General features: G+C 46.0%; 1 protein-coding gene across 1 annotated transcript in view; it reads left to right on the top strand.

Moving 5' to 3' along the window:
- The first annotated feature begins 270 nt into the window (after positions 1-270).
- The window catches only part of KDELR2 (KDEL endoplasmic reticulum protein retention receptor 2), a 17,156-nt gene continuing 5,501 nt past the window's right edge, over positions 271-11,925 (top strand). Inside the window, 3 exon segments of the mRNA XM_006110128.3 lie at positions 271-391; positions 394-462; positions 7,419-7,519. Coding sequence (XP_006110190.1) covers positions 373-391; positions 394-462; positions 7,419-7,519 — 189 coding nt within the window. The 5' untranslated portion in view covers positions 271-372.

Raw genomic sequence — 11,925 nt, 5'->3', positions numbered from 1 at the left:
CTACTATAAGCGGGAGGGGAAAATCGCTCACGGGGGAGTGTCATTTCAAAAATTAAAGGAAATCGCTGGCACCCGAGGAGAAGCCGGAAACCAGCAGTAGGGACTTGGCGAGAAGCCAGGATCCTCCGCCCCGAGCCCAAAGCGGGTGCTCCCCGCCCGGCCCGCGTTCCGGAGCGTCCCCTTTAAGGGCCAGGGCCGGGGCGGGGCCTGGCGGCGGCCGGCTTTCCCAGACTGCCCCGCGCGCGCGCGGCAGTTTGGCCACGTCCCCGGCCACGTCGCGCCCGCTCTCGCCATCTTCGCCGCTTCCTCTCAGGGGCCGCCGCTGCCGCCTGAGCCGCCGAGCCCCCGGGCGCCGCGCCGAACGCGGCCGCCATGAACATCTTCCGGCTGACCGGGACCTGTCCCACCTGGCGGCCATCGTCATACTGCTGCTGAAGATCTGGAAGACGCGCTCCTGCCCGGGTGAGCAGCGGGCGAGGCCCGGGAAAGCTCGGGCGCGGGACCGGGTGCCCGTGAAGACCCGCCTAACTTCGGCCGCCCCACGGCACGCGAGACAAACGACAGCCTGACAGCCCCCCCTCGGCCGGGTCTGGGGGCAGGCGGACCCCGGGCGGCCTGCAAACCCGCTGGTGGGCCCTCCGCGGCCGGGGCGGGCAGCGTGGTGCCGGGCCCGCTCGCGCCGGGTCCGCTCCCGAACTTGAACCCGAGCCGTCGGGGCGGAGGAGGCGTCACCCCGGCCGCGCGCGTCCCTGTTCTGCCTGAAAAGTTTGGCGGCTGGGGCGGGGGGAGTCCGGCAGGCCTGTCCCTCGCCCCCGGCTTCCAGGGGCGCCTCTCCGGGGGCCTGGGCGGGCGTCCGGGGGTGCGGGGACCCCGCGAGTCCCTGGGACGGGCGGGAGGAGGATGGGCAGGACCGCGGCCGGCGGGGCCTGACGTGGCAGCCGGGCCGGTGCGGGCGCGGGCGCGGGCGTGGAGGGAGGTCACTCGGCCCCGCACCCTGCCCCCGGGAGGGCCGGCCTCTGGGCGCGGGGGTCGAGTCAGGCCTGGCCTGGGAGGGGGGGAGGCCCCCACGCCTTTCTTGGGGAGCATTCCTGCCGCCTTGAGGAATGGACTGGTTTGTCAGACTCGAGCGCCTCCATCTAATGACGGGCTTAGGGGCCCTGGGTCGCTGTGGTCGCTGTGGTCGCTGCCATCCTCGCTCCACGTCACCAGGGAGTTGGCGGCTCCCTCCCGGTGCCCATCCCCTGCGATGCCGGGGCAGAGACATCCCTTCTCGCCGGGACTCCGGCGCTTTACCAGCCCCAAACGTTCCACAATGGCCGCTTTTTACATTACTTGATGCTTGCTTTTGGCGCCACGGCCTCAGTGAAGTCACTTTTGATGGATTCTAGAACTTAACTGTCGCGGAGGCAGTCAAAGACGGAGCCCTCAAGGACCCGGGTGGCGGAGATTCCATTTACCGGATTGATTCCTAAAAAATGTCCCCAGCTAAAGTCACCCCCCACGTTTGATCGCTGTCCTCGGGCCTCACCTCTCTCCCGGGAGCAAGGCTGAGATCCAGGAAGTCAGCAAACACCAAAAAGACCTTTGAGCGATCCAGATGGATGTGACAAAGTCCGTGTCCTGAAACCAGCGTGTCAGGCTGGAGGCGATCTCTCCATTTGTGCGTCGTTCTGAGGGGTTCCGCTGTGTGATTTCCGATGACAGCAGAGTCATAGCTGCGAGGGCTGACATTTGAGCACTTGCCTGCTGGGCAGTGAGCTGAGTGCCTTAGGTGGCTCATCCCCTGCAGCCCTTAAAGCAGCGGTTCTCAACCTGTGGGTCGCGACCCCTTTGGGGGGGTCGAACGACCCTTTCACAGGGGTCGCCTAAGACCATCGGAAAACACATATGTAATTACATATTGTTTTTGTGATTAATCACTATGCTTTAATGATGTTCAATTTGTAACAATGAAAATACATCCTGCATATCAGATATTTACATTATGATTCATAACAGTAGCAAAATTACAGTTATGAAGTGGCAACGAAAATAATTTAATGGTTGGGGGTCACCACAACATGAGGAACTGTATTAGAGGGTCGCGGCATCAGGAAGGTTGAGAACCACCTAAGGCTTTAAGGCTTAAAATAACCTTCTGAGGAAGGTGCTGTTGCTTCCATTCTGTGGAGGAGGAACTGAGTCTAGGGAGGTGAGACACTCAGTGGGAGAGCCAGGATTAAAACAGGCCATCGGTAACACGCAATTAAGGATTTTGAAATATCTGTATTTTGTCCTAAGTCATTTCAGTGTAAATGTTTGATGCCAGACCAGTTACTTAGGTCATTTTTCGTTGCACTCAGAAAATTATTTTTCCTGCTTTTTGAGATGTAATTGACATATTGTGTTAGTTTTTTGTGTACAACATTTGATATATGTGTATTTTGCAAAGTCATTATCACAGTAAGTTTAGTTAACATCACCCACCACAGGTAGTTACAGTTTTTTTTCTTGTGATGAGAACTTTTAAGATCTGCTGTCTTAGCAACTTTCAAATACACAACACAGTTTTGTTAACTATAGACACCGTGCTGTGCATTACACTCTGGGACTTACTTACCTTATGACTGGAAATTTATACCTTTATAACACCTCCCGTTTTGCACACCCCTCCCACACACACCCAGGAAATGTTACTTTTAATCTTTATTTTTACTCCAAAATTTTTGGATGAGTCTCTTCATTTTCTTTCACATGTTTCTCAGAATCCCTGCCTCTGTCAAGTCATGAAGTTGAAGCATGATGTCTCCTAAACGTGTATGTAAACTAAGATGTTGGACAACCCCAGATAGAAAATTCTTTTTTAATCCACCCGAGGATATTTTCCCACTGATTTTTAGGAAGGGAGGGGGAGAGACAGAAACATCATGTGAAAAAGATAGGAGAGAGACATCGATTGGTTGCCTCTCACATGCGCCCTGATCAGGGCCCAGGCTGGGGAGGAGCCTGCAACCAAGGTATGTGCCCTTGATCAGAATCAAACCCGGGACCCTTCAGTCCGAAGGCTGACACTATCCACTGAGCCAAACCGGCTATGGCTAGGAAATTCTTAAGGGAACCTTGAGTAATAAAAAACGAGTTTGTTCTTTTGTTTGTTTTTAATATTCACTACTTTCACTTGGGAGATTTAGGAAAATATAAAATACTTCAGCCAAAATAATTAGGGAGATAAATAGGTGAGTTCCATTCGTGTGTGTTTGTCAAGTATTCCTACAGGTAAGCCTGTAGTTATAGGGCATTATTAAACTATTTTCCTTGTCAGACTTAGGATCATTTTAGTTCTTATACTTGAAATTTCCTAACCTTTTAAAAATGAAAATTGTGAGGATTATTTTTTCAGAATTAAATGCTAAATTTGACTAGCTGCTTGGTTTTTCCATTCTAAATTATAAAAGTTGTTTAGAGACTTTTGAAAGAGTAAGAATTTGATATGAGTTTCTCAAATAACTGGAATAGGAGACATGCACATCCAGGTTGTGTTTCTCACTTTGAAAATAGTGGTATTGGGGCTCACTTTAGGAATTTGGCACCTGTTGTGAACATGCCTGCAGTTATAGACCAGAGGGTGTTTCCTCTTAGGTAAGGGATGAGGCAGGCTAGTAAGGAAGTGGGGGGTTGTTTTCCTGACCGTCTGATTGGAGAGCAGCTGCTTAAAGGACCGATCTTAAAGTGAAGTGGGGGCAGAGGACTGGATCTTGGTCTAGCTCTGTTTGAATTGGCTTGTCCTTGTCTGTGTCTGCCATGGTCATTACAGAGGGGTGCCCCCATGAAATGTGGGTTTCTCATATTCCTGAACAATCGTTGCAACTGGATCCACAGTTTGCTCAAGTTATCACTTTATTCTTGTCCTAAACACTGACCGGCAAAGCCTCCAGAGAACAAGCCTGGGTTTGTAGCTACATTTTCCTGTAGGCTGATAGTTATTCGTAGTCCTGTGTCTGTTTTACTTAAATTATTAGTGGAATCCTTCTGAGATCCACGTGCCCCAGCAATCCTCCCCTGGCCTCCCCCTGCCCTCCTCCACCTACTGCTTTGATTGTGGGTTGTAGACTTTTCATCCTACCAAACATGCCAGGAATGTACTGAGTCCCTGCGTTTCTCATAATCTCAGTTTATTTTTGAAGTAAATGGGAAACACCTCATCTTTTATTGTTGTCATTGAGTACTTCTAGAAGCTTTTGCCTCACATTCCCAGCCAGTCTCTTGAGTATTCATTGCTTTTAAACATTTATTGACCACCCACTGTGCAAGGCACCCGGGACACAACTCAGAGCAGCAGCTTGTAGCTGTCAAAGTTTCTGCTCTCAAGAAAGCTGCAATTTAGTTGAAATAATATACTAGTATAGATGTGTGTACATACATATATATATTTAAAGATAAAAATATAGGGTATTGAGCCATATAAGCAGTCAGTCCTGTGAGTGTGAAGTTGCAGGAAGGATTCGGGGAAGGATCCCTGACTTCCCAACAAGCAGTGTATAAAACCTCTATGAAGAAAGGTATAGGACTTTGCTGACGGACATAGAAGATGACCTGAATGTACGTTCAAACCCGACTTCTGGATGGGACCAAGCAGGCTGGTGAGGAAGCAAGAAGATACGTCTCCCCAGATTAACTTATTCATAATATCATCAAAGTTAAAAGACAGTGAACTGAGAGAAATAATCTGCAAGATATCAAAGTGACAGAGGGTTAAAACCCATAAGATACTCCTACAATTAAAAAAAAAACTGCTAGAAAAATGGACAAAGTTGGCAGTTCACAAGGGAAAGGCAGGGTTGACAACATCTAATGTAGGCAGGGTGTGAAATAAAGGGGACTCTCACCCAGTGTTAGCGAATGTGTAAGGTGGCACAGCCTTTCTTAGGGGGAGTTCGACAGTGTGCCACACTTCAAGTTGCATATATTTTATCCCAGCAATTCTAGGGAATCTGAACAACAAAAATTGTAATGTGTGTGAATAAACTTTATGTATTTATAAAGATGTTTGTTGTACCTAATAAGTACAAAGCTGCTACTTCCTAATCAGGATCCCAGGCCAGAAAGAATAAAGGAGAACTGTGTGAGTGTCCTCAGATTCCACAAAAGCAGTTCCTGCTTGGATTCCGCACAACGGGACCAGCTCCAGGCTACATGCTGCCCGTCCCTGTCCTCTGCCCCATGCTCTGCTCAGGAGGCTCTCCCACCCTCTGGGTGGCAGTAAATTAGGGCAGAGCCCAGAGCATATTGCCTCTCTACAGTCACAGAGACAGTATGACTTAGAAACTCTTTGGAAGTATTATCCCAAAATACCACAGAATGAGAATTTACCCCATGACATGAAAGTAAAATGAATTCCATTTTCTTTTGTCCATTTGTTCATTGATTTAGCAAATATTTCCTTAGCCTGCTGTGTGTCGGGCTTAGTGCCCAACACAGATAATACCAAATGGAATAAGCACATCCTGGGCCTTTGAAGATGTCCGTGTCTAGTAGGGGCTTAGGGGAGAGGGGAGACAGGTGACCAGGTCATCACCCTGTATTTGGTAAGTACTGTAATAGGAGCTGGGGTAGCAGCTGGCGTGAAGCAGTTCCCATTATGTAATAAACAGCTCTGAGGAGTGGGTCTTCAAAGATGACTTCCAGAGGAAGTGATAGTAAGTTGGGTTGCAAAGGGGAGTGGGAAAAAGCAACATGACAGTCCCTGGTTTTTAGTGTAGGAATGTTGAAGCTGGAGGACAAAATTTCAAGTCTGAATGGCTTTCAAATTTCCATTTGAATAAACCTTTTGCACCAAAATTTGCCCATATGTATCCTATAATTTTTTTATTTAAAATATTGGGGTGAACCATATAGGAAGTTCACTAACATTTGTCTTTCAAGGCTCCAACAAACACCAAATGTGAATCACAAAGCCCCTGTTCTCCCCCTTCCCATCTTGTCTTCTCTCATTCTGCGTCAGCGGTAGCCTTGTTGGTTCTCCTCTCCTTTGGAACATTGAACTTTAGTAGGAAAATAAAGTTTCTCATTTCCGGGAGAAAAAGCCAAAAAGAGCAGTCTTACTGTCTGTAGCTCCACTCTTAGCCTTGAGGTTGGTTACTATTGATGGGTCTGGATTCATTTCTACTTAGGTGTTTTTGTGAATAAGCTAGAACTGCAGTTATTCAAACATAGAAAGTAACATCCTTAGATCCAGGCATTTAATTTCAACAAGCTGCAAAATTGTTCGGTAAAATACTATTTTTTAACATGTGATTTTGCCCTGGATAGGTGGCTCAGTTGGCTGGGGTTGTGGGTGTGATTCCCTGTCAGGACACGTACCTAGGCTGCAGGTTCAATCCCGATAGGGACGCATGCAGGAAGCAACCAATTGATGTTTCTCTCTCTTCCTCTGTCTCTAAAATCAATAAACCTATCCTTGGGCAAGGATTTTAAAAACGTGGATTTTACGTTCTGTAGGTGTATTGCTAATTTGCGTGCAGTAACATATCTGCACATGCTTAAGTAAGTCTAATGGTGTGAGGTTTGCAGTGTGATGAGGGTGGATGGGTTCTGTTTCCTTAATGAATTCACTCCGTCTTCAACATCTGAATCCCTGAGTGCACGTCCTTCATCACAAATATCTGGCCAGATGTAGATATCGGAGAAGCCCAGTGCATGCTGTGTGTGTGACGCAGACTTCCCCGCTGACTCCAGTTGTACCACAGCAGTACTCTGGAGGTGGGTTGGTGGTAGGAGGTGGAAACAGTTTCACGGGGTTAAAAAAAGACTGCTGCTTTTGAAGACTGGCTGTGTGAGTGTGAGGTTGGTTGTATGATGAATCTAAGAGATGGAATTTTAAAAAATTGTAATGTGTCCAAGTAAGTGCTGCCCTCACAAAAGAAGTGGCCTTGGCGGCCATACCAGGGGGCTGATGCTCTCTTACCTGAAGCAGTGTTCCTCGTCGCCTCAACCAGAGAGGCAGCTCCATCCTTGAAAGATTTGTCACCACGAGGTCCTGTTTCCTAATGGAAAGAGAGGTGCTAAAGGTGACAGAAAAGTTACAACACTAAATAACAGCAGACTTTTTGAAATAAATCTGTTCCTACATAAAGTGACATATTAGAGAAATAAATGTTCATTTAGACAATGTGCACCCTGGTATGTTGGCTCTGGCCTAATTAAGACACTTTCCTGAGTCACCCCATCATACTAAGACAACAGTTGTTAGAACCTCCCCAGAGGAGCATGTTCAAGAATATGAAGGGAAAGAAAAAGGAAATCTCATTTATTTAGAGTCATCCCAGACGTTAGCCTTTGGCCCCTGGTGTCCCATTTTCCAGATCTGCTTTCTGCACAGTGTTACCTACATGCATCAGAGCTCTTCGGGCTTTTCTAACACTTCCCTTTCATTTCTTTAGGTATTTCCGGAAAAAGCCAGCTTCTCTTTGCACTGGTCTTCACAACTCGATACCTGGATCTTTTTACTTCATTCATTTCACTATATAACACATCTATGAAGGTAGGTATGGCATCCAGTGGATTGTATTTCATCCATAATTCACAGACCTATGGAAACATCATTGAGCATGTTATTTTTTCCATTTCAGAGCAGTATCTATTTAATTAAATGTTTTGCACTTAGAAATTTTTAAATCTTAAGTTCCTTGAGTATGACAAATTTCTAATGCTCTTGATAATCCTATAAGAAAGAGGGGTAAACCCTGGCCAGTTGGCTCAGTTGGTTGGGCATCATCTCCAAGATGTTGCCAGTTCGATTCCTGGTCAAAGGCACATGCCTGGGTTGCAGGCTCCATCACTGGTAGGGTGTGTGCAGGAGGCAGTTGATGGATGATGTGCTCTCATATCAATGTTTCTCTCTTTCCCCCTCTTCTTCCTCTCTCTCTAAAAATCAATAAATTACTCTTTGGGGAAAAAAAGAGAGAGAGAGAGAGAGAGAGTAACTTTTATGTTTTTAAGCAGAGGGAAATTAGACTCCTGGGAAACCTAGCAAGTCGGTTCAGGACAAGGAATGAAAGCCTGGGCTCCTCGCTGCGATGCCTTATTTTGCTGCCGAGGGACTATGTTAGCGCTCTACCGCTTTTATTTCCCCCACTAAGTCCATGTTTCATCAGCTTTTGCTGTATGTGCCATCTTTATTATTTTTGCCAAGCTTAAATGATGTCTGTGCCATAATTTGCTAAATATGTATTTAAACCTTTTGATTTATCCTCAACATTAGTATCAGTGCTACCTTTAGTGTCTGTATATTTTCCCCAATTCACATTAAAACAAATGTATAACTATTAAAACACAAAATGTTTGCATATACCTAACATTCTGTGTACACTGGTGGCTCACACTCCACACTAGGAGAAGCAGTATTGAACTCATACTAACAGAGTGCCCGCAGGGTTGGGCATTTCCCTAGCACTGAGGACAGGGCAGGAAGCAAGTCATGATCTGGTGGGGAGAGTAGACCAGTGCTCGCCAGCCTTTTGGACCTCACAGGTCACCAGTGATCTGCAGACCACCGGTTGGCGACCATTGCTCCAAAGGTTTCTTTAAACCAGCGGTCGCCAACCTTTTGAACCTCACATACCACCAGTGGTCCGCGGACCACTAATTGGCGACCGCTGGAGTAGACAGTCATCCCAGTGCTAAATGAATGGCTGTGCTTTGTGATGGGTACTATGCAGGAAAAGTAGGGGGCTCTCAGGATGTGAAAAGGAGTCTAATTTCATTCATTCATTCATTCATTTATTCAAGTGCTTAGTGAGTGTTTGTGTGCCAGGCACTGTTGTAGGCATTTGGTTATTGGCACAGCCAAGAAAGTAATGTTTAAGCTGAAGCTTATTGGTGTAGTATTTATGTTTTGGGTTTTTTGTTGTTGTTATTTTTGTTAATCCTCACTTGAGGATATTTTTCCATTGATTTTTAGAGAGAGTGGAAGGGAAGGGGAGAGACAGAGAGAAACATGGATGTGAGAGAGACACATCGATTGGTTGCCTCCACACAAGCCCCGACCAGGGCTGGGGATCAAGCCTGTAACTGAGGTACATGCCCTTGACCAGAATTGAATCCAGGACCCTTCAGTCCTCAGGCCAAGGCTCTATCAACTGAGCCAAACCGGCTAGGGCTTGGTGTGGTATTTGAAACAACTCCCCAACACTTTGTGTCCAAAAGCATTTTAATAAGCACAGGTCAAAGTAGACAGAGCAATATTTGAGTCTGTCATCTTTACTAAAAAGCAAATCTGAGCTGCCTGTAATCATTCCATTCTTCATTACTAAGTGATGGGAGCTTAGTCATTAGGAAATTGGCTTACTTACAAATGCCTGTGTCCCTGCTTGTCCATGCAAGTTAAAACTGCAGGTATTAGGAGCGTGTGAGCAAGAATCCTCCTCCCTCCCCCTCAGGATACCTAGCCTTCAGAAGAATCCTGCGTGGTTCTAGTTTCCAAGCACATCCTAAGAATCAGACGAGTACAGTCGAGTTTTATGTGCTCATAGCTTTTTACTTTAAACGCCAAAGCACTGATGAGTAGAGAAAAGGGGCTGCTCTCCCCAGTGGCTGCTCTCCCTTATGGACATAATCTGGTCAGGCCATAGCCTGATGCTGGCCGGGAACCCTGGCAGCGTGTTCCTCGGCCAGATGTTCTGCTGGTGGGGACTCTGTGTACATTGGTTTTGTTTATACATGTAGATTGTTATTTTATTCATACACATGTATACATATATTTGTGTGTGGAGAGAACTCCAACAGTATAAGATTAATCTTGATTTTTCTTTGGTAGTTCTTTGGTGTTTGGATGGGTATGATCAACAATTTTAATACCTTACTATTTGCAAATACAACTCGTGATGAGGTGCCAGGGACAGTTTAGTGTTTTTGTTTTGTTTTGAAGCAAAACAAAAGGTCTTGATGATTGCTTTCATTGTCCTGTTAAGTCATTTGCCCAAATGCTGCCCCTAATTAAGTTGTGCAAGGTGCTCTTCCTGAGGAGTAGCTGGTAGCCCAGTTAGTTGTCTTTACTCACAGGCTAAACCTGCTTTTTGGTTTCTGAGCCTAAAATTCTGGTGTCTGAAAATTGGTGTCATTTCAGAATGTCAGACTTTTCTTTTGGGTTGGATGAATATATCGTGGTTTTTGGGTTGGATGAATGTGCAGAAACATCTATAATAATAAAAGCATAACATGCTAATTAGACCAGACGTCCTTCTGGACACCCTTCTGGATGACCTTCCTGACGAAGCCAGGGCTGTGAGGGAAGCCCGGGTCCCGGGTGCCTGCTGGTGGCCAGAGGGAAGCCCGGGTCCTGGGTGCCTGCCAGCGGCCGGAGGGAAGCCCAGGTCCCCGGTACAAGAGGAAAGCCAGTGCTGGCAGCTGGGGGAAGGAAGGCTTAGTCTTGCATGAATTTCGTGCATCGGGCCCCTAGTATTACATAATTATAAACCTTGAACAGCTATACTGCTATGCAGGTGAAATCACTTTCTATCATAGGCAGCAGTGTTTTACTGCCTACACTTAACTTTCGGTTTTGGTTTTGTTAGGTTACCAAAGTTTCATAGCAACAATCTGAAGTTCAGTGTTAAAGTAACATAATTTAAGTAAAAACCATCATTTTATAAAGTTTAAGATGAGTTACATTAATTTATCTTTAAAAAGCAGTACTAAGAAATATAATGATGCTGAAAGAAAGTACATTGGTTTTGAACTGCATTGAACTTTGCTTTTTTTTTTTCTTTCTTAAGCTACATTCTAATAGTTCAAAATGGTATAAAATACATCTCTGGCCCTAACCGGTTTGGCTCAATGGATAGAGCCTCGGCCTGAGGACTCAAGGGTCCCAGGTTCGATTCCGGTCAAGGGCATATACCTTGGTTGTGGGCACATACCCAGTGGGGAGTATGCAGGAGGCAGCTGATCGATGTTTCTCTCGCATCGATGTTTCTAACTCTCTATCCCTCTCCCTTCCTCTCTGTAAAAAAATCAATAAAATATTAAAAAAAAATACATTCTCTGGCATTTCACACTTATATTTAAGATACGATCCAGCAATCCCATTCCTAGGTATTTACCCAAGGGAAATGAAAAATCACACAAAAGCCTGTACACAAATGTTTATAGCAGCTTTTATCCCCCAAGCTGGGAACAGTCCACCTGTCCTTAACTGGTGAGTGGATGAACAGACTGGTAACTCACACAGTAGGCTGCCGCTGCTGCTGAACAGCAGAAAGGAGTCACTTGTTTTATTAATATACCAGCAACATGGATGGATCTCAGATGCATAATGCTAATTGAAAGAAGCTGGTCTTAAAGTCAGCATATTGTATGATTCCATTTTTGCAGCATTCTAGAAAACTCAAAACTACAGAGACCAAGGACAGATCAGAGATTGCCAGAGGTCAGGCCTGGGGGGAAGGCTTAACCACTGAGGGGCAGCATGAGGGAATTTTGTGGGGTGACAGTACTCCGTCTGTTTCTTGATTATGGTGGTGGTTATATGACTCATAGAACTATATACACCCCCCCAAAGTGATTTTTACTATACTTAAATTTTTAAAAATATGTTTTTATTGATTTTATAGAGAAAAAAAGGGAGAGAAATATCAATGAGGGAGAATCACCGAGCCAGCAAACCAGGCATGTGCCCTGATGGGAATTAAACTTGTAGCCTCTTGGTGCATGGGACCACACTCAACCAACGGAGCCACACTGGCTGGGCTATATTTAAATTTTTAAATTAAAACAATCCTGCCGAAACCGGTTTGGCTCAGTGGATAGAGCGTCGGCCTGCGGACTGAAGGGTCCTGGGTTCGATTCCGGTCAAGGGCATATACCTGGGTTGTGGGCACATCCCCAGTAGGAGATGTGCAGGAGGCAGCTAATCAATGTTTCTCTCTCATCGATATTTCTAACTCTCTA

The sequence above is a fragment of the Myotis lucifugus genome, unplaced genomic scaffold (genome assembly GCF_000147115.1).
Source record: "Myotis lucifugus unplaced genomic scaffold, Myoluc2.0 scaffold_208, whole genome shotgun sequence".
NCBI classification, from domain to species: domain Eukaryota; kingdom Metazoa; phylum Chordata; class Mammalia; order Chiroptera; family Vespertilionidae; genus Myotis; species Myotis lucifugus.
This window is presented reverse-complemented; position numbering and strand designations above follow the sequence as displayed.